We start from the raw sequence: 23,757 nt of genomic DNA, 5'->3' as shown, positions 1-23,757 counted from the left end.
TGACCGGGATGGTTTGGAAGCTCAGGGTCATGCTATGTGGGCAGGAAGGCTGGTGAGCCCGGGGAGGAGAGCACACAGCAGGCTGCTGCTGCGGCAGTGGGCGGGCGTCTCCAGGGAGGGGCTCCAGCCAGCGAGGGGAGGCTCTCGGTGAGAAGGCTTTCATTCCAGTGGGGGCAGAGCTCCAGGGAGGGGCTCCAACCAGCAAGGGGAGGCTCTCGGTGAGAAGGCTTTCATTCTAGTGGGGGCAGAGCTCCAGGGAGGGGCTCCAACCAGCGAGGGGAGGCTCTCGGTGAGAAGGCTTTCATTCTAGTGGGGGCAGAGCTCCATGGAGGGGCTCCAGCCAGCGAGGGGAGGCTCTCGGTGAGAAGGCTTTCATTCCAGTGGGGGCAGAGCTCCAGGGAGGGGCTCCAACCAGCGAGGGGAGGCTCTCGGTGAGAAGGATTTCATTCCAGTGGGGGCAGAGCTGTGTGGCCACCCTCACTGCACAGCAGTGCAAATATAAGGAAGTGCCATTTCTGTTTTCTGAGAGGTTTTAACAATCACATACAGTGTCTGTCTTGATCACCTACCCTGTCGCCATCTCCTGAGGTCATCTCATGCTTTTCTCTCTTTAATGCATTGAGGTGTTTTAAAATGTTAAACGTTACTGGAATTCCTAAAATAAATTATTTGAGTGAGTTACGTTATTTTGTGACGCTTGGATGGATCTAGCTAGGCAGTTTATTTTCGCAGTTTTTCATATATGAAATAGGACTTTAATGTTCATTTAAAAAATTATTCATACCTGCTTTTGGAATAAAAAAATTATGCTAGTTTACAAAATGAGTGTCCCTTTTTATTTTCCGGAGCCAATTTTTATAAGATGGTGCTGTTTGAAAGTTTGGCAGACTTTGCCCGTAAAACCATCTGGGCCTAGAACTTTTTTGGGAGGGAGTGCCACTAATTAACACTTTGTTAGGCTTTCAGTCTCTTCAGATTTTCTATCTTCGTTTGCTACCTTCAGCATTTAGAGTCTCCCAGAAATTAACCACCTAGGGTGGTGGTTCTAGCATGCGTTTTAAAAACTAATAGGCCTGGATTTGAATCCCAGGTCTGCCTCTGCTGGTTGTAACCTACTGTTTCCATGCTTCAGTTTCCTCATCTGTGGAAATTACTGTGTGGTGGGAGTGAGTTACTGTGCAGGAACGATGCTCAGCTTGGTGCCTGCCACACAGAGTTTGATAGGTGTCCCTTGTACCAAGCTTACTGCAGAGTCCATGGCCCCCTGCCTGGAACGTGCTAGAACGTGAAGGATGCTTTCCGGTAGAGAAGGGGCAGAGTGTGGGAAGCCGATTTCAGAGCAGCAGGATGAAAGAGGGGCAGGTTGGGGAGGGAGAGGTACTGGTTACTTCCAGCCAGGTAACCAGTTAGCAGGGGTTCCTACCTGGAAGAAAGACTGATGGCTGTTTCCTTCTTCACAAAAGCAAACATGCAGTGGTTGGCCATGTTCTGTTGCCTTTTGATACAGTATGAAATAGTGAGGCACAGGGACTCTCAGAGATCCTAATTCACACGCAGACTCATGGTGCCGCCTGGCAGAACGTCAGGGTAAACCGTGTCTTCTCTGGACTGGAATGAGATGCTGCTAGTGCTTGGACAGGAGTGTACGGTCAAGGCGTCTGAGAGGTGGGAGAAGGCCCTTCTCAACGCCCGGGCCAGCTCCTGCCCTGAGGGAGTATTTACTGGTGAAGGTCAGGGTGCCCTGGCGCCTCAAGCCCCTGCCACATGGTGTGCCATCCAGGAGGCTGGCCCTGCTTTGTGGGCAGACAGTGGGAGACAGGAGTGTGGGTGAGAGGAGAAGAGCGACTCTGCCTGAACAACCCTCTGCAGAAGTAGTAGCGGTCTCAGCGACAGTGCGGCCTGGAGAGTCCTTTCATTCTCTGTCGCCCCTGCACCCCGGCAGGGTGAGCGAACTCCCCGGATCCCTGCCCCTGGGCAGAGGAGTGTGTGGGCTTCTCTGACATCTGGAAGAGTCACGTGAGGTGTGCGCTTAGTGACAACTTTGATATCATCTATTTTTAACAATCATTGATCCTAACCTAATTACTTTTTTTAAAGCTCCATTTTATTTCCAATTACTTGGCTGCATTCCAAAATGAATTTGAAAACCTCAGTAACGAAGAAAAGTCTGTTATAGAAGAAGAAATGCTGCTTGAAGTCAATAGGTAACTTTTCCTTTGTTGATCTGTTATGATAGCTTCCTTCTTCAAGGTGCGCACTTGGGATGCTTCCTTGCAAATAAGAGTATTTCAGGAGCTTCCTCATAACCCTACATCTCTGGGTCTTGTAGTTTGCAAAAGAACAGAAACGAGAACATTTGGTTATGGCCATCGTGGCTGAGTGTGTTAGGATCCTTCAGCTCTCAGCACACAGCAAGTTAGGAGAGGGGTCTGTGCACAGGGTCAGCACGTGGGGGTGGCGTTCCTGACCGTCATCCCCGCCGCAGACTCCGCTGCCCAGCCCCTGCCACCAGGGCCTGTGCCCTCCTGTCATTCGTGCTCCTGGAGTGGGGACTCCATCGGGTAATACGAGGAAATACCTGAATGTCTGTGTCCCCGGCAGCTCTCGAAGCAAGGCTGAGAAGCCCCCAGATGCCACAGAGGTGTAGAGCACAGTGTGTTCACCCTCTCTCATCTCTTTAGTGGAGAGGCCCGAGTTACCCCTAGCCTCTGGGCTCTTCCGTGAGATTCCGGGGTACCAGGGACGTCTGGAGTCCCTGTGAACCCCCTCCCTCGGCACAGAGTCCCCTCCTCGCGGGCCTCAGAAGTGTCCACACTCCTCTCTCTGAGCTACGGCCACCCTGGCGGCCCCTCAGCTCCTCCTGCGGCAGAGAGCTTCCCTCTCTGGTTCCTGAACAGATGGAAATAGGAAAGGGGCATGGAGGAGAGGCCCAGACAGAATGGTGGTGCCAGGGGATCTAGCGGGTCAGGGACGAAGAACAGCAGAAGCCCCGAAGTCCTCGTTCCCCAGTGAGAGCTCGTCTTCATTGTTGGAGGAGAGTACGGGTTTGCGGTGGCGGGAGGCAGGACACAGCCTAGAGGTGGGACTTGGCCGCACCTCCCCCCAGTCCGCTTCCCATGTGCAGAGGTTTCATTCCCCATGTGACCCCTGTTTCACCAGCACGGCTGCCAGGGCCCTGCATGAGTCCCGTGAGTGTCGGCCCGTGTGCCCGGGATAGGCTGTCGGGTCTTCACCCCTGCGGGGCCACCGGCGGGGGCGCGGGGCCGCCGTCGCTGGGGCACGTCGTCCCCTGCGCCGGCCACCCCGCCGAGTCAGAGCGCCGCCGGGCAGGGAGTGGCGTCCCGTCCCGGGCGCCGTCTCACTGCGCACCCTGCTGCTGTCTTCACAGGTTTGCCCTCGCGTCCCATTTCTTCTGGGGACTCTGGTCCATCGTTCAGGCCAAGATTTCCTCCATTGAATTTGGGTACATGGTATGTGCTGCGGCGGTTTTTCTCTTCTCCTCCCAGGGGAAACGCCTCCTTGTACACGTGTGCCTGGCAGTAAATGGCTCTTCCTTCCAGAGGGTCACTGTCCCCCTCCGCGTTCCTGCGCCAGGTGACCAGCACCAGGACAGCAGGCTCCCCCCGCCGCACGGTGGAAGTCACTGTCGTGGGTGCTGAGTCTGCCACTGGAAGCTGCCCCCTCTCCGTTTCAGGGGAGTGCCGTGTGGTCCTGTGACTGACGGCACATGTAGAAATCCGGACCCTCAAGACCCATCCCCGACCTCAGTCCCCCTGACACACAGGACACTGAGCGAAGCGGGGAGGGGGCCTATGCTTCCCACGCCTTAGTTTATTCATCTGTCCCCACCCCATCCTCCGGCCTGCAGTGCCCGGCCTAAGAGCTGGAAGCTGGTGCTGAATGAATGAGACCCCTTTTTGCGGCAAGTTTGTACCATACTAGGCTGTCTTTTTATTCTAACCTGAGAACTGTCCTTGGCACAGACTCTGCTTTTAACTCCGCTCCATAGTGCGTGGTGGGGGGCGTCCTGGGCAGGGGTGCTCCCAAGTGCAGCGAGCACCTGGCTTTGGGACTTGTGGTGGGAAACAGCTGGGTCCCTTTGTCCTTAGTCCACCGTGAGGATGGTTTCTGCTGCTGGGCAGAAGCTTTGGTAACGCACAGACACTCGTAGACAAGAGAACATTCAGGTTTTTTAAAGTGGATTTGGAGTCATGACCAGATGTTACTTCAACACCAAGTGGACTTTAGATCAGGACTTCCGAAGACAGAGAAAGGGGTCACATCCTAGAACAGGCATCAGTTCACCCACGGGACACAGAGGTCCTGAGTGTGTGTGCCCCTGTCTTCTTCAAGAGACACAAGGCAGGGGCTTTCCTGCTGGTGCAGTGGTTAGGACTCCACGCTTCCACCGCAGGGGGCGTGGGTTTGGTCCCTGGTCAGGGAACTAGGATCTCACATGCCTCACAGCATGGCCAAAACAAGACATAGAGCAGAAACTGACAAAGCTGAGAGAGGGGCACCTTCCCCTGGTAGACTGCACACCCGGCGGTAGCGGGTGGAGCCAGGATCCCTGCCGCAGGGGAATCTGTCACCTGAACGTCACCCTGCCAGCTCGACCTGATGAACGTGTGTGGGGCCCCAGCAGCTGCAGGATGTACATCCTTTTCAGAGAATAGGGAGCCTTCATCAGGATAGGCCAGGGGCTGGGCTGTGAGACAGCCCTCAGATTTGCTGCAGAGTTCTCTGAACACAGTGCAATTTAATTGGAAATCATCAACCACCACATAAATATCTGGAAAATTATCAATTTGGAAATTAACTGTATACTTCTAAATAAACGCTGGGTCAAAGGAGAAATTAAAAGGACAATTAGAAAACATTTTGAGTTATAATGGAAACGCCATTTTTTTTAGAAGAGGAAAAAGTGGAAGCAGTAGATAGATTTTGTTTTCTTGGGCTCCAAAATCTCTGTGGATGGTGATTGTACCCATGAAATTAAAAAAGACACTTGCTCCTTGGAAGGAGAGCTTTGACAAACCTAGACAGTGTCTTAAAAAGCAGAGACATCACATTGCTGACAAAGGTCCATATAGTCAAAGCTATGGTTTTCCAGTAGTTGTGTACAGATGTGCGTGTTGAACCATAAAGAAAGCTGAGCACCAAAGAAATGATTCTTTTGAACTGTGGTGTTGGAGAAGACTCTTGAGAGTCCCTTGGACAGGAAGGAGATCAAACCAGTCCATCCTAAAGGAAATCAGTCCTGAATATTCATCGGAAGGTCTGATGTTGCAGGTGAAGCTCCAATACTTTGGCCACCGGATGTGAAGAGCTGACTCATTGGAAAAGACCCCGATGCTGGGAAAGACTGAAAACAAAAGGAGGCAGCAGAGGATGAGATGGTTGGATGGTATCACCAACTCAATGGACATGAATCTGAGCAAACTCGGGGAGGTAGCGAAGGACAGGGAAGCCTGGCGGTGCTGCAGTCCGTGGGGTGGCAGAGGACATGGCTTAGCAACTGAACAAGAGTGGAAACACAACATCCTAGAATTTGTGGGATGCAGCTAAAACAGTGTTTGGAATCTTTTGGTTTTGTAGCTTAAACATTTGTACTGGGTAAGAAGAAAGTTCTCAAACTAGTAGCATAAGCTTCTACCTTGAGAAGCTAGAAAGTGAAAAACCAAGTAAGCCCAGAGTAAATAGAAGTAGAGTAAAGGTAAGAGCAGAAATCATTGAAATGTAAAATACTAAAAATAGGGGAAAAATCAATGATACCACAAAAGTGCTTATGAATATCTGGCTATGCTGAGCAAGAAAGATAAGGCAGACGTTACCAAAACCAAGTACAGAGAGAGGCCATGATCACAAAGTCGGCAGATGTTAAAGTAGAAGAGACAAACAACTGCAGATCTGACAACTTGCTTGAAACATGCCAGTTCCTTGGAAGATACAAACGGCCAAAACTGACATCATAGATGGCCGTGTATTTATTAAATTGAACTGATAATCAAAAACCTGTAGACTAAACTTCAGGTCCTGGGGAATATTATCAAACATTTAAGGAAGAAGTAACAGTCTCACAGAAACATTTAGAAAATCAAGGGGGAGGGATCATTTCTCAGCTCATTTGACGAGGCTGGCGTGACGCTGACACCAAAACTAGACATTTCAAGAAGACTGCACGTCAGTGCCCTTCATGGACATCGCACAAAAGCCGTTTCCAAAGTACTGGCAAAAGTAAATCCAATACATATAAAAGGATAATTATTTTATGACCAAGTGGCATTTATCCCTGAAATGCAAGACTAACATCGGCATTTGAAAAACCCATTAGTGTAATTCACCATATTAACAGAATCATGCAGTCATCTCAGTGAATGCAGGAAAAGTGTTTGACAGAATTCAATCATTTGGAACACCTGTTCACAACAGAAAGTCTCAGCAAACTAATAACGGAGAACTTCCTCAGCCAGGTAAAGGGCTTTATGGGAGCCCACAGAGGGCCGTGATAATCGATGGTAAAGGACAGACGTTTCTCCCACACGTGCCCCAAGTGGAAAACACAGCCAGGGTGTGTGTGCTGAGTTCTCGCCAGTACAGGAAGGTGAAAAAAGAAAACTGCCTTTGTTTTATAGGTGACATGATTGTGTACATGGAAAAATAGAAGAGTCAAGAGAAAAGCTGTTTACTGAGTTTATCAAGGTCATAGGACACAAGGTCAATATACAAAAGCCAACTGCATTCTGATGTGCTGGAAACAATTTGTAAAAAAAATTTAATAGTTTGGCATAAAAAATGTGAAATACTTAAAATAACATGCATGATCTGTACACTGACAATTATAGAGAGATACCACAGGTATGGATTTAGAAGACTTAAAATGTTCATTCTCCCCAAACCAATCTAAGTCTCCATGACCCCATCAAAACCCCACAGGCTTTTCATAGACATTGACAAGCTGATTCTAAAACTTACTTGAAAGTGCAAAGGCCCTGGAATAACTAAAACACCAAAATTATAGAACAGAGCTGGAAGACATGCTACCTGATTTCATAGTTTACCAAGCGCAGTAATTAAGACCATGTGGTGTTGGTGTAAGTGAAGTCGCTCAGTCTTTGCGACTGACTCTGTCCAACTCTTTGCGACCCTGTGGACTGTAGCCTACCAGGCTTCTCCGTCCGTGGGATTCTCTAGGCGAGAATACTAGAGTGGGCTACCATTTCCTTCTCCAGGGGATCTTCCCGACCCAGGGATCAAACCCGGGTCTCCCGCATTGGAGGCAGATGCTTTAACCTCCGAGCCACCAGGGAAGCCCAGTTGGTGTAAAGACATACATAAATCAGATGGAATAGAATCGAGTTCCCAGAAATGGACTCCTACACATATAGGCAACTGGTGTTCCCCAGAAAGGCCAAGATAGTTCATTGCAGGAAGGGTTAGATTTTCCAAATATGACATGGCAACAACTGAATAAGCCATACGGAAAAAAGATAATGAACTTCAAACTTGTACCATACACAAAAATTGACTTGAAACAGATAATAAACCTAAATGGAAAAGCTGAAATGGGAGAAAAGCTTCATGACTGTGGCAAAGATTTTCTGAGGTTACATACAGCACTCACCATCAAAGAAAAAAGATACAATAGATTGGACTGAATAAAAATTTACAACTTTTTGTTTTTTGAAAGACACCATTAAAATGAAAAGCCAAGCCACAGACTGGGAGAAAATACCGCAAATTTACATCTGACAAAGACTTGTGTTTAGAACGTCTAAAGAACTCATAACTCAGCAAGAAACCAAACAACTTACTTTATGAAAGGATAGATTTGAACACAATGCAGAAGATAAATGACCAGTAAGCATCTGTTCATCTGCCGATGTAGTCATGAAAGAAATGCCAGTTAAAGCCCAGAGAGATGCCCTGCACACCCATGTCAGTGGGTAGAACTTAAACCAACAATGTTGAATGTTGGCAAGAAGGTGATGTCACATACACTGCAGGGGGTACTGCAAGAGGGGGTGACCAGCGTAGAAAACAGTTGCCTTTCATATAAAGTCACATACACACTTAACCATACAGCCCAGCAGTCCCTCTCTTTGGTGTTGATCCAAGAGAAATGAAAGCCTGTTTCCACACCAAGACCCGAATTCACATGCTCCAATAGCCCCAGACTGGAAGCATCCCACGTGCCCAACATCAGACGAGTGTGTGACCACACTGCACTGGGGCCGTGTCACAGAGAACTACTCCGCACCAAACGGACGAACACCGCCATCCCCAGCCACGCAGAAGTGTCCCTGACCCCAGAGGGGCCGGATCCGATGATTCCGTTCACGGGGAAGCGTTCTGTCGCGGTCTGGAGGGCTTGACCGCGGAGGCCCGGGAGAGCTCGGAGGGTGACGGCGGGGCTGGTGGTAGGCAGGCTGCATGCTTCAGCCAACACTGCACGTTTCAGATGAGTTAGTTTGTGTTGGTTTATAAATTCTTCCTCAGTGTTCAGTTTTCTTAAGGTGACGCTATAGTCTTGGCGGCTGGCACGGCAGACTTCTCAATTTGGAGTGGTCTTTCAGAAACTGTGCCCACACTGATGGATGGACGGGGGCCCAGACCCGGGGCAGGGGGCTGGCCAGGCGTGCTCACTCCCTCCCGGTGTCCTTTTACTAAGTGTGCAGCAGTGACCCCAGCACACAGGTGGCGCACGCACACACACACACACCCATCTTCCACCTTGGTGCCACACTTGCTGACGCCCAAGGGCCTTGGGCTTGGAAAGAGGGGCCTGTTGCGGCTGTCAGCCTGTCTGTAGCTTTCGAGGTGAATGAGTCGGTGCACCATGGCAGCGCCCGGTCCATAGACGGACGTCCCGCATCCTGTCCGGGTCGGCAGGGCCGGGGAGCAGGGCTGCCAGCGGGGAGGACGGCCCAGGGGCAGCACTGGACAGAGCGGCTCCGCTCTGTGCCCGGGGCAGGCGGGACCCTTGGTGAGGCCACTCTTGCTTGTGTCTCCTAGGAGTACGCCCAAGCCAGGTTCGATGCCTACTTTGACCAGAAGAGGAAGCTCGGGGTGTGACCGTGTGCGGCCTTCCTGCCTGCATCCCTGGATGGCGTGGGGGCGGCCGAGCCCGCGGCCCCTCTGTGCTCCAACTACTGTACCCACAACCGGAAGGCTCAGACGTCTCGCCGCCCAACACAGATGTGTATGATACGAAAGACTGTATTAAAATTGAGTAACATTTATCTCTTATCTCGTTTACGACCTCACTAGGACTCTGACCTGAGACTGGGAAGCAGAATTATAGTACACTAGCGCAGCATTGCAGCATCTCAGACCCCTCATCTAGAGAAGACGTTTCTGTCGCAGTCGGACGTGGCGCCCGCAGCGTCACTCCAGGTGCCTTTTGTGGTGAATGTTGATCTTTACATGATGTGAACGGCCACGCTGGCGGACAGCGCTGAGCGGCTCTGTGACGGGCGTGCAGACGCCGCCCGCTCCCGAGGGGGCGGTGACACTGACCATGCTCCTTGGCTTGACCGCCCCCGACGGCGCGGGCCCGGGAGGAGCGTGGCTACCTGCTTCCTGTCGTCCGAACTTCCCTCCGCCGGTGAATCTCACCCCAACTGGATGTGCCCCGCCCCGTGCCCTCTAACAAAGTGCTTTATTAACCCTGGCTTCGGGGCAGGCGGCAGGCCATGGCCACCGAGGGCCACGTGGACGCACCTGCCCCCCCACCTGCTCTCTGCCCCCCTGCTCAGCCTGGAGCTGGGGCTGCTCTGGCAGGGCCGGCCCCCTGCCCCCAGGCCTGGTCCTGCCCCGTGCCCTCAGAAGCCTCCTGCCGCCCCCGGTGCTGGGGCCTCGGCGTGCCCACGCCCGCTGCCCGCTCATGTGGTCATCGCGCGGCGATCCCAGTGGGAGACCACAGCCCGTGCGTGGAGTCTGGGGGTGTGGATAGAGTATAGCTGTGAAGTCCATGTATATTAAATGTCCTTTGGGATAAATCCTTTTGTTTTTTACTCTGAACTCTTATTTGAATTGTTTTTTTGTGCATACATTCCTGCTACCACAAAGACTGTACCATACAAACAATAAAGAGTATAAAAGCCTGTCTCTGCTGTCTCCCTGGGATGTGTCCTGAGTCTCTGGGGGCGCGGCTGCTCCCGATGCGGCAGGATGGGTAGGACGGCAGGGCGGCCAGGAGGGAAAGAGTGGCTGGGCCGGTGGAGGGAGACCACCACCCGTCCTTCCAGACGTCTGGAGCACAGCCAGGAGGGGGTCTCGATGCCGTGCCCTCTGTGCGAGGTCTCGGAACACAGCCCCCGGCTGCTGCCTGTGCCCACGAGGCCGTCTGCCTTAGACCCCAGGGCTCTGCTGGGCGGTGTCCTGCAGGGTCAGGTCAGCTCCGAAGTCCCGGCCAGGGTGGCAGCTCTCCTCCCAGCCCCACCCTCGCCCCGTCATCGCCGCTGTCATCCCGGGTAGCATTCCTGGCTTCCCATGTCCTCAGTGTCCTGGGCAGACCACACGCTCGCACGAGCAGGGGTCAGGCTTGTCCCCGATGCGGGCGGCCCCCCTGCCCCATCCCTGCGTCTCCTAAGGGTGGCCTCCAGCCCCAGGGTGCCCACCCCCAGAGCTCTGTGCGTGCTGGTCCCACAGCGCCCAGTGCTCTCAGCCAAGCTGCCAGCTGTCCGTGCGGCCAGCCTCTCCCCGAGCTCACATCTCCCTCCCCCCAAACACGCCAGCTCTCGGCACTGAGCACCTGCCCCACCTGTGAGCACTCAGCTCTGCTCCCCAGGAAGGTGAGGCTCAGAGTCCTGGGCTTGGTCCAGGTCCTGAGACACATGCTGCCCTCTGTTCCTAACCAGAAGCTGCTCTTTCTTGGATCCGACTCTCTGCCAGGCCTGTGGGCTGCAGCCCAGTGTCAGGGGGCCCAGAGCTGGGGCAGCCCTGGACTCTGGAGGGACAGGCTCCTCCTCCCAGCAGCTGGCCAGATGGAGCCACAGTGGTGGGGCCTCCTCCCCGCTCGCTGTGCCCAGGGCATCTCTGCCTTCAAGGCAGCCTTTGTTCCTGGGGCCTGCAGCTGGAAGAACTGCTTGGCAGCTCCTCGGCAGGAGACTGTGAGGCCTCTGGGAAGCACTGGCTCTGTCCCCCAGCCGGTGGTGGGACCCAGGTCAGAGACACCCGCAGGGTGCCACCTTCCCCCTAGCAGCTGGATGGCCAGGGGGCAGGACTGCCCACCGGGGGGGATGGGGAAGATGTTGGCCTCTGGGGACAGGAAGGGAGGCAGGGCGTGGGGTCTGGTTCAGCCCTGTTTTGACCCTCAGAGCCCTGGGCAACGCTCGGGGTACCCTGGACAGCCTCTGCCCACGTCTGCAGGAAGGTGGCCTTGGGTGTGGCCTGCCATCCCCCATGGAGCGACACACTGCCCCCTGTGTGATGCAGGTCACACTCAGCGCCCCAGGCTGCTCTCTGCTCCAGGGCATCGTGAGGGCCAGTGGCCAGTGCCAGCACAAAGACATGAGAATCTGGCCAATTCATGCCAAGCACCTCCCTCCACACCGCGAGTATCCCAGACATCCTCCTACAGTTTGCATACCTCCAAGGCTGGAGAGCTCACTCACTGCCCTTGGTCCAGCCTGGGACAACAGTCATCCTGAGCTAAAATGCGCTGGACACATAGGTCCTCTGTCCTGGTTCTGCCCTCTTCCCCCCTCCCCTGAGTCTGGGGGTCCTGCAGATGCGCTTCTTGGGCCTCTGCTGACATCTTAAGGCCCCAGATCCTAGATCAGTGCCTCCCACCTCTCCACACCCCACACCAGCTTCGGCTGAAAAGACAGACCTCAGAGAGACACAGGCTGGGACGGTGTCCCTCAAACCAGGAGAGGCTCCCCAGGGAGGACCAGCCCAGCGAGAGCCCAGGCTCCTGCACACCAGCCTCCCAGGCCTTGCCTTTCAGACAAGACCAAGACACGGGTCCTAGGCCTTCTTCATCTTTATTATTTTTTTAACTCAGTCGCACCGTGTGGCATGTGGCATCTTAGTTCCCTGACCAGGGATCAAACTGTATTGGAAGCACCGTCCCTGTACTGGAAGCATGAGGTCTTAACTGCTGAACCACCAGGGAAGTCCGCCGCCTCAGAATTTGTTTCCTGCTTGGCACGGTAAGGGCAGGTCGTGGGCATTACTCATCCTCCACGGCAAAGGTGAAGGGGCTCAGCTTGTAGCCGGAGCCCGAGTAGAACTTGTTCTGGAACTCCACCCTGGGGGAGGAGGAGAGCTGGTGAGAGGACCCCTGCCCCCGGCCCGCCCCCCGTGCTGCCCGCACCAGCCTGCGGCCTCTCACCAGTGCAGCCGCAGCGCGTGCAGGAAGGCCGAGAGCCCCTCCATCACCAGCAGGATGGCCACGGTCATCACGGCGAAGGCGGCAAAGACAGGGACCAGCACCACGGCCTCCACGCCCATCTCGCCGCCCAGGCCCAAGCCAACTCGCATCACCATGGCCCACAGGACCTCCGACAGTTCTGCAGGTGAGGGAGGGAGCGGTGGGAACTGCTTTGGCGTCCCTAAGCTCATCGTCCCCGAGGGTCAGCAGGGGACCTCCCCACCACCCCCTCTTTCCAGACAGGGACACTGGGAAGCAATGGGAGGAGATGTGTGGGGGCAGGCGCTGGGACTCACGGGCGTGGGCCAGGCTTAGGGCCCAGAGGCGCAGGTAGGAGGCCGTGTTGGAGATGCAGCCGAGGCAGAACTCGATGGTGTGGATGGCCTGGTGCATGAACACCTCGGACAGGACAAACTAGGGGAACGAGCAGCAGTGAGGGGCAAGCCAGGCCGCCGGCCTCCCGCCACCCAGGGGGTCCCCACACCCACCTCTTCCTCCTCTTGGTCCCCCAGGCATCCGGCCTTCTCCTCATCAGAGTTCTGGCTGGCCACAGACACGTCAGGCTGGCCCAGGAGCCCGGCCTTGTCCTCATCCTGGAGGTGGGAGCATTAGCAGACCCACGGGCCCGGGTGGGCTCTCACAGCCCAGACGGGACCCTCCGCACCCACCCCGCACGCCGCCCCTGCCCCTACCAGCGGTTGCCGCCTCCTAGATTGGCGGCGCTGGTGCCTCCGGCGCAGGAACAGGGGAGTGCCCAGCAGCAGCACGGGCACCGTGGCCAGGGCCAGGACTACCAGGGTGGACTGCACCACCTCCTGCGAGGGAGGGGCGGGAGTCAGGGCGCCACGCGGTTCCCGGGGCCCAGGGAGCCTGCCCCCCACTTCTCCGCCGGGGCCCCTCACGGAGCAGGGACGCCACCCCACACGGAGTTCTGGGAGGGTGGCACCCCAGGCTTCCAGCAACCCTTCTGCTGGACCATCTCTGCTGGTCCTTGGACCTCCCTACTCGTCTCACGGCCTCAGGTCTGCATCCCGCTTTCCAAATCAGGATCCTGCAGCCAAGGGGCGGGGCCCCGTGGTGGGAGTGGGCCCACCTGGCCCTGCCCAAGGCCCCGCCCACCAACCCTTCCACATCCCACCCACCGGCTCCAGCCCCGCCCACCTGCCCCTGGAAGAGCGGCTTGTTGGTGGGGCTGCGCGAGAAGAGGAACATGTTGATGAAGTGAATCAGGATGCTGGGGGCCGTGGCAGCGCTGGCGGCCGTGAAGCTCAGCCACTTGTAGACGACCAGGAAGACCAGGTAGCCGAACAGCCCCAGCAGGAAGATCAGCTCGGGGAGGGTCTCCAGCAGCAGCCGGTGCCACTGGCCGAAGTGCCTGGGGCAGGGGCGGGGGCGAAGTAGTGGGGAACCGGGTCACCAGGCCACTCTGGCCCTGCTCAGCCCCTCAACCCCAGGACCCCGGCCCTCACACGTGGTTGAAGACTCCCAGGACCACCCCAAAGGTCATGTGGGTGACCCCCAGGATGATGGACATCTTCATCTTGAAGGAGTTGAGGAAGCTCAGGTGGTTGATGGCCAGGCTCCAGACCTGGGGGAGCAGGAGGGCCGGGGGGTCACGAAGGGGCCTCCCCACCCGAGTCATTCTCATCAGCCCTTGAGTGCCCCTCCAGGGCCCCCTGCACAATCCGTCACCCACCAGATGTGGAGCAGCACAGTGGCATGGTTAAGAGCACAGCCTGGGCCCCTACCCCAGTTCTTTCTGGCCAGGCAACTCTGGGCATGTACCCTCCGCTTCCTCATCTGTGAAATGGGGAGACTGCGCTGACATGCACTCGGTGGGGTTGTCACGAGGACGGGACACAAAATCATTTCAACAAGTCCTCAGAACGGTGCCTGCCTGGCACAGAGAGGGCTACAGAACACTGTCCTTATCAGGACTCACTTCTCTGCTTTTCAAGAGGCTGCAGTGTGGGCCCTGCCAGGCAGGCCCTGGTCTGAGGGGCCCTGAGCGGGGAGCCCAAACCCACCCTCCCACCCGCACCACCCCAGACGGATGGCCAGGACTCACAGGGTCGATGCCAAAGGGGTAGGGTCCCAGGAAGACGCCGGTGACGTTGGGGTCCAGGGCAAGCAGCTGGTGCTGGGCCAGGAAGGCATCGCTGTGACAAGAGTGGGGAGGGGGCGGTCAGGGGCCCAGGGGCCTCGGGGCTGGAGTAGGGGAGCAGCTGGGCCTCACCTCCAGCCGGACTGGTTGGCCATGGCCGCCACGCTCCAGCCCGAGGGGAAGATGGCTGTGGCGCGGCTGAAGCACTCATTGTAAATGAAGCCAGTGTAGACGGAGAACAGGCCCATGAGCAGCAGCAGGTAGCGGCCCCCGAAGAAGGTCCTCCAGATCTGGGGGTGTGGGTGTAGTGAGAGCTGGCCCCGGGCCCCGGCTGTGCCTGCACCCCTGCTTCTCCCCCCACCCCCACCCCCAGCCCCCCGCCACTCCTCACCTCATTCTGTGCTGACTTCACAGCCGGCTGGTTCTCGGCCAGCACCATGGCCAGGGCGAAGAGGAACATCAGCAGCCCGTGGCCCACGTCACCAAACATGACAGCAAAGAGAAAGGGGAAGGTGATGATGGTGTAGGGCGCTGTGGACAGAGGGGCCACGCAGTCAGCCATGACCCTGGCCCCGTATAGGGGCCCCCAAGCCAGGGTCCAGGGCCACAGGAGACACAAAGGTGGTGTTTGCCAGGCAGGGATGCCACACCGCTTGCCGGCATGCAAGAGCCAGCCATCTACTAGCCATGCAACCTTTGGCTAGCGTCTTAACCTCTCTGAACCTCCATCTCCCCATGGGCAAAATGGAGATAATAATACCACTACTTTCTGGGGCTATTAAAAATGAGACAGCAGGCCATAAATAAGCAATATAAATTCATTAGTTCTAGCTATTATTTATGAGAAGAGCTTTAAGGAGAAGCACAGAGAGCCCCATGGAAGTCCTGGCTGGCCCATGGCAAGTTCCAGAAGGCCAACTTGGTCATTTAATCTTTGGGGCCTCAGCTTCCCTTTAGCAAATGGGGAAAATTTCTCATAGATGTTAGGATTCTAATGCACATCCCAGTTATGGGTCAAATTGTGCCCCTCGCCCCCTCAAAGGTAGGTTGGAGTCCTAAGCCCCCAGCTCCTTAGAAAGTGACCTCATTTGCAGATACAATCTTTACAGATGTAACCAAGTGAAAACGAGGTTATTAGCATGGGTCCTCATCGAATATGACTGCTGTCCTCATAAAATGGATGAATTTGGACCTTAGACACAGACACTGGAGAAGGCCATGCGAACGTGAAGACGGCTGCCTCCCAGCCAAGGACAGAGGCCTGAACAGAAGCCCCCTCAAGCTCTCAGGAGGAACCAGCCCTGCCAACACCCTAATCTCAGGTTCCCAGCCTCCGGAACGGAGAGACGATAAATACCCACTCTTGAAGCCACCCCATCAGGGATGCTCTGTTACGGCAGCCCGAGCAAATGAATACCCCACGGAGCTATTGCTGAGAGCTGGGGGCACATCAGCAGCCGTGGATATCTGGGGATCAGGCTGCTCCAAGCAGACTGCCACCTGCCAACGCAGAGAAACTATGGGCAGGCGAAGTGTGTGTCGGGGGGAGCGCACATCAAGCTCCCAGGTGCTATCCTGGAGGGTCAGCAGGCCCCAGAGGACACGAGATCTGGGCCTCGGTCCACACAGCCCCAGATTCCACCCTCAGGTCCTGCTCGTACCACCTTGGGGGCCCCTAACCCTTTCTCTTGCCCACTGGGTGAGGCAGGACCCCTCCCTGGCCTCGGACTAAGTCCCCCTCATGAAAGGGCCCTCCTCACGCTTCACCCCCAGACCCCTTCTCCGGGATCACATGGAGACGCCCTGCAGCCCTCAGCCAGCGACACTGGGGACGCTGGGCCACTGGGCACACGGCAGCCAACCTGCCTCAGGGGGAGTGCTGTCTGGAAGGAGAAGGACAGGGCGGGTGACAGGCCAGGTCCCACGGGGCTCAGGAAGGTGGCCGGGGCCAGGGAGAGAGGCAGCCAGTGCCCGCTGGACCTAAATGGGAGGGGCAGCCACACCCAGCTCCCGTCTCCTGGGGGTCGGCACCATGCTGCCAAATCTCTTACTTTTTGCCAAAGTCTTGGGAAAAGGCAGACTTTTGCTAAAACTCCCACTTTAAGCCCTGGTGCCTGCAGCAGACGCTCTGCCTGGGTGGCACGGGGCCCTCGGCAGCTCTGTGTGGGCCCCTGCCAGATGCACCACTCTCCGAGCAGCAGCCTCTCCAGGCTGGTGAGCACCCAGGATGTGCCAGGAGCTGACGGCCTCGCTGCTCGCCCACCGGGGCTGGCTGACAACTGAGGGCGCCAGGCGTGGAAGCCCTGCTCGTCGGCCTTGAGACAGACACGCTCCAGTGTGGCCGGACTTCACCAGGACTGGTCCTGCTCAGCCGTCCCCTCCCCACACGCCTCCCCATCCCCTGAGGTCCCTTACTGGTTTCTCCCGGGAATACCTCTCTTAAGAGACCACTTGCACCAGAGACCCCACCTCAGGGTCTGCTTTTGGGAAAACCTGACCCAACTCAAACCTTTCAACGTGTCTGGACAACGTGGCCAAACAAAACATACCAGCAGACTGATTCTGGCCTCATGGGCCGCTGGTTTGCAACCTTTGGTGATCATTCATCTTCCCAAGACTGCTCAGAGCTGAACCGTTATCTCCATTTTACAGATGAGGAAACTGAGGCTCAGAGAAGCTAAAAAACTCAAGGTAAGCAAGTAGGATCTCAAACCCGGGCCACTCCTACTGCAAAGCTGTTCTTCTTTGTGCAACTTGGCTGGCTCCCTTGTATGTGTAACAAGGTAAGGTTTGTTGAGGGTAAACTCGAAGCCCCTGGGCTCCCCCCGAGAGCATGAGAAGCAGGGTGTCTCTCATCCCAGGAGGCCGGGGCAGCCCCAGCGTGGAGATGCAGCCCTGCCAGCCTTCCACCCAGGGCAGCAGCTGACCCTCCCGAAGGCCGGGGCTGTGGGAGGCAGTGGCCCTCACCGGGGTTGACCTCCTGGTAGCGGCCCACACCATAGGCGTCCACGATGCCCTGGAAGCTGGCCGTGAAGCGGTTGGTACGGATGAGCGTGGGGGGCATGTCCCGACAGGGGATGCAGTGAACCACGGCGCTCACACCTGCCTCGCTCTGGGGCACCCGGGAGGCAGACAGACAAACAGAGAAGGCTGATTGCAGGGGCCTCCAGGGGCCTCGGACCACGCCCCCCACCCCCAGCCAGGCAGGACTGGAGAGGCAGAGCACTGTGGGGATTCACTGGGTGGCAGCCCAGGGACCTGGGGCAGCCGCTTCTCTCCCAATGAAACCAGACGACCAGCCCCACCTGCCCCCTGTTCAGGGGGCTTTAGAGACAGCCAGAGACTGGCCCAGAAGTCACTTGGGAAACACAACCATGCTTCTCCCCATCCAGGTGGCTGGGGAGAAGGAGCCCCTGGTTGCCACCGGTGACCCTGCCTACAGTGGCCACCCCCGGGAGGCAGGGTCGGCACACCCATTTCACAGATGAGCCCAGGGCTCCCTCCAATCAGCCCAAGGTCACAGGGCTGGGGCCTGCAGAACCTGGATCTGACCGTGGTTCTAACAACACCCAGCATGGCCGGCAGGGTACAACAGCCCATCCCAGGGCCTCGGGGGAAGTGGGGGTGGGGAGAGGGCTTACTGGGCCAGAGCTATCATGGAGGACTCCCTGGAGGAGGGTGAGCCCCAGCAAAGGCAGGGCACCCGTGGCACTGGGAATGGGAAGTGTGTTGTGAGGAGGAGCCCCTGCCTGGCAGCGTGGGTGGGCAGGAGGCCCCCCGCTCACCGAGCTGTCCTGCAGGGCCTGCTGCAGGGTGGGCAGGTCGCGTGTGGCACACCAGGCCTCGGCGATGAGGCACTTGTGCGTGGAGCTCACGCTGCACTGGTTGAGGGCCAGGTACACGGCCTTCATCTTGCGGATCTGCACCTGCCAGGGTGGCAGCAGCCTCTGCACGCGGCCCAGCACCTGGCTTAGGAAGCGCTCCGTCTCCCCCAGGACCTGTGGCCAGAGCAGGTGGTCAGGGGGGCAGTGGGCCGCGGGAGTGGCGGCCGGAGGTCCACCCTGGCTGCGGGCACCCACCTCCTGCAGCTCCTGGCTCTGCTGTTGCAGCTGCTGCAGGGCTGCGTGCCGGGCTGCCTCCTCCTCCGCAAATGGGAAGACATGGCAGTGGAAGCTGGCAGGGAGCGGGGCGGTGAGCAGGTGCCCAGGGTCCAGGCCACGTGCGCGGGAGTGTGGAGGACGGTGCAGGCTTGGCATGGGGTGGGGGGGACACCCAGGGCCCTGGGGGGGACTCACCAGTCAGTGATCTTGCGGATCTTCTGCCCTATCTGCCCGCCCCAGTAGGAGATGAGGAAGGTCATCCACGTGGCAGGCTCACCCTGCGGAGGGGCGCCCAGGTCACCTGCAGTCCCCACGCCTGGAGGGCCGCACTCCCACCCAAGCCGCCCCCGGCCTGCGCCTGCGCACCGTCACTGGGTCCTCCAGCTGCTGCTCCGTCTCCCGGAAGCTGGCGATGAGGAAGCCGCGGCAGGCCCTCCAGAGCAGGCGCTCCATGGCCGCGGCCTTGTGGGGTTCCACCGCACCGGCCACGAAGCTGCGGGGCCAGGCGGGGCTGGGCAGGGGCTGGGCCAACCTCCCCTCCCCTCCACTCTGCCTCCCCATCCCGGCCAGGCACACCACCCCTCACCCCCACGGGGAAGGCAGGAGCCCACCCGGCACACGCCAGGAGGGGAGAAACCTGTCGGGCAGAGGGGAATCCCAGGCCCAAGGGAGGAGGAGGCAGGGGCAGTCTGAGGGAGTACTGGACAAGGAGTCCGCACTGGGCTGGAAAGAGCGCCAAGCTGCCCCTCACTTACTTGACCCTCAGGTCCTGGTGCGGCCCTCCGGGGGCCTGGAGCAGGGGGGTCCTTTCCGAGGGCCCATCGGTGTGGGTGGCCGCCGACTAGGAGCCAAGAGGCCCCATGAGCCCCAGCCCGGGGGCCCCCGCACCCCCGCACCCCCACCCCGTGCCCCTGCCCGGGGAGCTACACTCACCAGGGGGCTGTGGCCCTGGCCCAGCACGGCAGAGTGGAGCTGCAGCTGGTGCCACTGGGCCCGCAGGGCCTGCTGGTTGCCCCGCACGTCCCGGAGCTCCTGAGCCAGGCGGTCAGTCTCCTCCTGGATGCGCAGAAGGTCGCGGGGCGGGGGCGCCGGCAGCCCCGCCTCGGGCAGAGGCAGTGTCAGCCCAGCCCGCCGCACCTCCTCCTGCAGGAAGGCTGGGTGCGGAGGGGAGGGGTGTCAGGGGGCGCTGCTCAGGGGCCGCCACCAGCTAATGGCCACTACTAGCCAAGGGCTGGAGGGCTTCCCCAGCGGTTCATCAGGCAAAGAATTCTGCCTGCCAGTTAAACAGACACAGGACACCTGGGTTCGATCCCTGGGTTGGGAAGATCCCCTGGAGAAGGAAATGGCAACCCACTCCAGTAATCTTTCCTGGAGAATTCCACGGACAGAGGAGCCTGGTGGGCAGCAGTCCATGGGGTCACAAAGAGTCAGACATGACAGAGCAACTGAGCACACACACACAGCCAAGGGCTGGCTAACATCTAGGGGATTCTAAATGTCACCTCGGATTCCCCTAGCCACCAGCCAACTGACTCACTGAGTCCAAGACCCCAGAAAAACCTCAGGCTAACCCTCCACCCCTGTGTGTTTACTCTGCTTCCCTGCCCGAGGCTCTTCTGGGCTGCCCTCCGTCCATCCCCAGCCCCTGGCCTGGGTCCCATAGTGGCTTCCAGCAGGCGGCCTAGAGCTGCAGGGCCTCGGACGGCAGCTTGCATGCAGGTCCACGGAGGACCTGCCTGACTACTTAAAACCCATCAGGCAAGCTAACCGTTAACCAAACATGCCCTATCCTCCCACGGTGCCGGGTCCTCCTGGGAGGGGTTTCTGGAACACAACCCAGGGCAGGGGTCCTTCCTGCCCAGGTCCAAGGAGAAGCTACTCCTTGGGGCACCGAGCCAAGATTGGTGGCCTCTGCTCACCCCAGTCCACCTACAGCAGAGAAAGTTCTATCCACGCTTCTCTACTGCTTAGAGACCTACGGGTAGCTCTCAGCACCTGCAGGATGATGTCCCAAGTCCTCACTCGGCACTAAGGGCTCATCCAAACCCTGGCCTAAGCATCAGCTCAGCTCACTCAAGAACACCCCACAGATCCCAGCTGCCCTGGCCTGGCTCTCCCTTCTCGGCCTTCCAACTAGGTGCCTGGGACTCTTCCTTTTAGACCAAGCTCCACTGGCACCCCCGCTATGAAGTCTGCCTGGGGTGCGTGGGCCTAGGGCCAACTCACTGAAGGTCTTCTCCAACTCTTCGCAGCGCCGAACATCCACCACGAAGCGTCTCTGGAAGGCACTCACCGAGGCGTTGAGCTGTGGTTGTGCATGGAAGGGTCAGTATTCCAGGCCGGGGGGCCAAGAAGTTCCCCCACAAGGGCCAGGCTGGCTCTCCTTAGGCCATGTGGGGGAGGCCTTTGCCTCCTCCAAAAGGTGCTGACCACACCATGACCCTCCTGATGCCCAAGTGAGGACAACTAGGCCCTACGTGGACCAGGGCTGAGGCCTGGCTAAACCCAGGCTGGGGCAGGCATGAGTAAAGACAGCCTTCCTGAGAACAGAGCACCCAGGGGCAGAGGCCGCCGGGATGCAAGCTGGGCCGGGGATCAATAGAGGGCGATGGTCCACCCTCTGGGACGCCAGGGACGAGGCCTCCCCCCACCCCGATCCCGGCCCCACTCACATCCCTGAACTCCACCAGGCCCAGCTCCCCGAGCTGGCTCACGCAGGTGTAGGCGGCAGCTGTGGGCAGGAAGAGCTGGACCAGTGCCACCTCCTCACTCCGGAACATGGAGCCCATGGTCCTGCAGGGCGGGCAGGCATGGGTGCTCAGGCCAGGAGGCAGGAAACAGGCAGCTGCCCACCGCCTAGGGACTCCGTGCTCCTATGATCCCGCAAGGTGCTGTCACCACCCCATCTGACAGATGGGAAAACTGAGGCCCAGGGCGGCTCGGCGGGCCACTGAGGTCACACCGGAAGTCGGCGGCACAGCTGACCCCTCGGCCGGACCCAGAGTCCAACAGCAAGCTCCTTCCCAGCTGGGTCTGACCTGTCTGAGAGCCCTGCACTCCCTGCCCCGGTGGCTCCTAGTGACACTGGCCCTTCTCACACGTGGCCCCACTTCCTGTCGTCCCCTCTCCGTGACCTGCCCTCACCTCTTCAGGGCCCCAGGTCAAAGGCCACCTCCAGCGCTGGCCTCCTGACCTGCCGCGGCCAGCTGGAGGCCTCGCCTTTCCACCCCAGGGAGCGCTCATGACAAGGACACGGGGCTGGGGTCTGGCCTGGCCCTTCGGGCAGTCGGAGCCTGCCTCTTCCCTGCGGCATCTGTGTGCTGAGGGGGTGGGGGCCACCCCCGGGCCTCGGGGAGGACACAGGGGACGGGCAGGGCCTCTGAGTGAGGAGGACCTTCCCCTGGGGCCTGGGCAGTCCCGCCGCAGCCCCGGGAGGAGTCCTCCAGGTGTCGAAACCACCGAAAGCGAAACTATGGAAACCGAACGGGCAGGAAGGGCCTGGCGGGGGCTCTGCTCCAACGTCAGCGGCGAGGGCTCCCCTGGCCTCCGATGGGCCCTGTGGACGCCCAGCTCACAGGCCAGGACTCCAGGGCCACTGCCCTGGGGGCCCAGGGCCGGCCCCCAGCCCCTCTGTGGGACTCCATTTCCTTAGCTCTCCCATTGATGGGCGGAAGGGGCAGCGCCGGGCGAGGGCCCCACTGAGGGTGAACGTCTGGCACCAGAGCGCCCCGCCCGCTGCCTGGGCTGGAGCCACCTAGCGGGTCACTTCCTCCCCTGGGTCTGGTTAACTTACGAGTAAATAGGAAAAGCAGCCCCTTCCCCAGCTGGAGAGAATGGCGAGAGTTGGCTGGGGGCCCTGAATAGGGGAGAGTGGGTGGGCAGCCCAGGGACAGAGGCTCTGAGCCCTGCCCAAGCTGGGGTTAGCTGTGTGTCCTTGGGGGACTCTCCCACCCTCTCTGGGCCTCCACTTCCTCTTTGGGTGAACGGGACTTGGCCACCAAGCAGAGGCAGAACCTGGTGGGGAGATAAAAATAACCAGGGTCTCCATGTACCTCCTCACCTCCAACCTCATTTAAAACTAACAGCAGGCCTTAGGGGAGGGGGCACTGCACCCCTGTTTTATAGACGGGTCAGCAGGTGGCCAAGCCAGGCAGGAGCCCGGGCTGCAGGTTTGGAAGTTCTGGCCCAACGTGTGTCCTCAGGGGGAGGGTTGTTCCTTGCCCCAGGCACCCTGAAAGGTGGGGCTGGCCAAATGAGGGGTTGCAGGGAGCTAGATCCGGGATCGTGGCGGGCAGCAGTCCTGGACAGCTGCTGTGACCAGTCCTGCCTGGTACCCGTCTCACAGGGCCCCGGGGCATGGCCCTTCCCTTGGGTGGCCAAGCACAGGAGTCCAGAGACCTGGTCAGACCCCTCCCTGGCGTTTCAACCCTCCACCGGCTCATCCCCTCCCCCTCCTCTACCCTGGCCGCTGCCTGAGCCAGGACCCACCCCCCGCGACATTTACAGAGCAAATGAAGGGGCCCAGGTCCTTCAGGGTCCAGACTAGTCACTTTGTGCCCCTCGCCTCTTTCTCCCTTGGGAGGCTGGAGGCTAAGGCCAGCTCCTCTGGACACCTCTCCTCTGAGCCCCTGGCTCGCCGCGATGAGCCGCGCTGCAGGCGAGGGTCTGCGCTCTCTTCTAGCTCTGCCTCTTTTTAGTTGGGTTGGGCCTCAGTTTCCGCACCTGTAGAATGGGTCCCTCCCTCCCAGGAAGATGCAGCAGAGAAAGCTCTGAGCACAGCCTGGCCCGGCAGCCAGGCCACAGCGGGGTCACAGGCTGTTAACACCCCCATTCTCCTCCTCTGAGTCGCGTCTGTGCACCCCCAGCCCCGAACCCCCAACAAGGGCTGACATCCGCGGGCCTGCGGACTGAGCTGCCTCTACTGATCCACACCGGTCGGGGCGCCAAGACTCCCTTCCGGGGCGGAGGGAAGCGAGGGCGGCAGGCAGAACGGGGGGCCCTGTAGCCCCCGTTGGGGCACTCACCCCGGGTCGGCCTCACGCGGCACTGCTCGGCTCCGCTCGGATCTCCTGGCTCAACTTCTCGCTGCCTCCGCGGCGCCCACGCAACTCACTTTTCCCGACGGGCGGGGCCGGGAGGGGCGGAGCCAGAGAAGCCCCGCCCCCGAGCCACCC

At 58.6% G+C, this 23,757-nt stretch overlaps 2 protein-coding genes across 7 annotated transcripts in view; one reads left to right on the top strand and one right to left on the bottom strand.

Annotated features, from left to right (window-relative positions):
* The window catches only part of CHKA (choline kinase alpha), a 62,667-nt gene extending 52,557 nt beyond the window's left edge, over positions 1-10,110 (top strand). For 3 of the 4 annotated variants that reach the window (XM_025286811.3, XM_025286814.3, XM_025286812.3), the window contains 3 exons: positions 2,098-2,204; positions 3,389-3,470; positions 9,016-10,110. In XM_025286811.3, coding sequence (XP_025142596.1) covers positions 2,098-2,204; positions 3,389-3,470; positions 9,016-9,075 — 249 coding nt within the window. In that variant the 3' untranslated portion in view covers positions 9,076-10,110. The remainder of the gene's footprint in view (positions 1-2,097; positions 2,205-3,388; positions 3,471-9,015) is intronic. The other variant, XM_044943784.2, reaches the window with a different exon arrangement.
* Positions 10,111-11,971: 1,861 nt separating this feature from the next.
* Positions 11,972-23,757, bottom strand: TCIRG1 (T cell immune regulator 1, ATPase H+ transporting V0 subunit a3). 3 transcript variants are annotated; one of them, XM_006063969.4, is made up of 20 exons: positions 23,608-23,757; positions 21,256-21,376; positions 20,810-20,888; positions 19,517-19,737; positions 19,339-19,424; positions 18,950-19,076; positions 18,779-18,861; positions 18,563-18,656; positions 18,269-18,481; positions 17,451-17,595; positions 14,875-15,014; positions 14,616-14,773; positions 14,448-14,538; positions 13,849-13,967; positions 13,541-13,754; positions 13,072-13,194; positions 12,868-12,972; positions 12,676-12,793; positions 12,341-12,518; positions 11,972-12,257 (listed from the first exon to the last, which is right to left on the bottom strand). In XM_006063969.4, exons 2-20 carry the CDS (start codon positions 21,370-21,372, stop codon positions 12,179-12,181), a joined length of 2,490 nt encoding a protein of 829 aa, XP_006064031.3. In that variant the 5' UTR covers positions 21,373-21,376; positions 23,608-23,757; the 3' UTR covers positions 11,972-12,178. The 3 variants fall into 3 exon arrangements, with proteins under 3 accessions (XP_006064031.3, XP_044799717.2, XP_044799718.2); XM_044943782.2 differs by lacking the exon at positions 23,608-23,757 and adding an exon at positions 21,728-22,048; XM_044943783.2 differs by lacking the exon at positions 13,072-13,194.

Source organism: Bubalus bubalis, chromosome 5 (assembly GCF_019923935.1).
Source record: "Bubalus bubalis isolate 160015118507 breed Murrah chromosome 5, NDDB_SH_1, whole genome shotgun sequence".
Classification (NCBI taxonomy): domain Eukaryota; kingdom Metazoa; phylum Chordata; class Mammalia; order Artiodactyla; family Bovidae; genus Bubalus; species Bubalus bubalis.
Note: the sequence above shows the minus strand (reverse complement) of the source record. Positions and strands in the feature narration are given on the sequence as shown.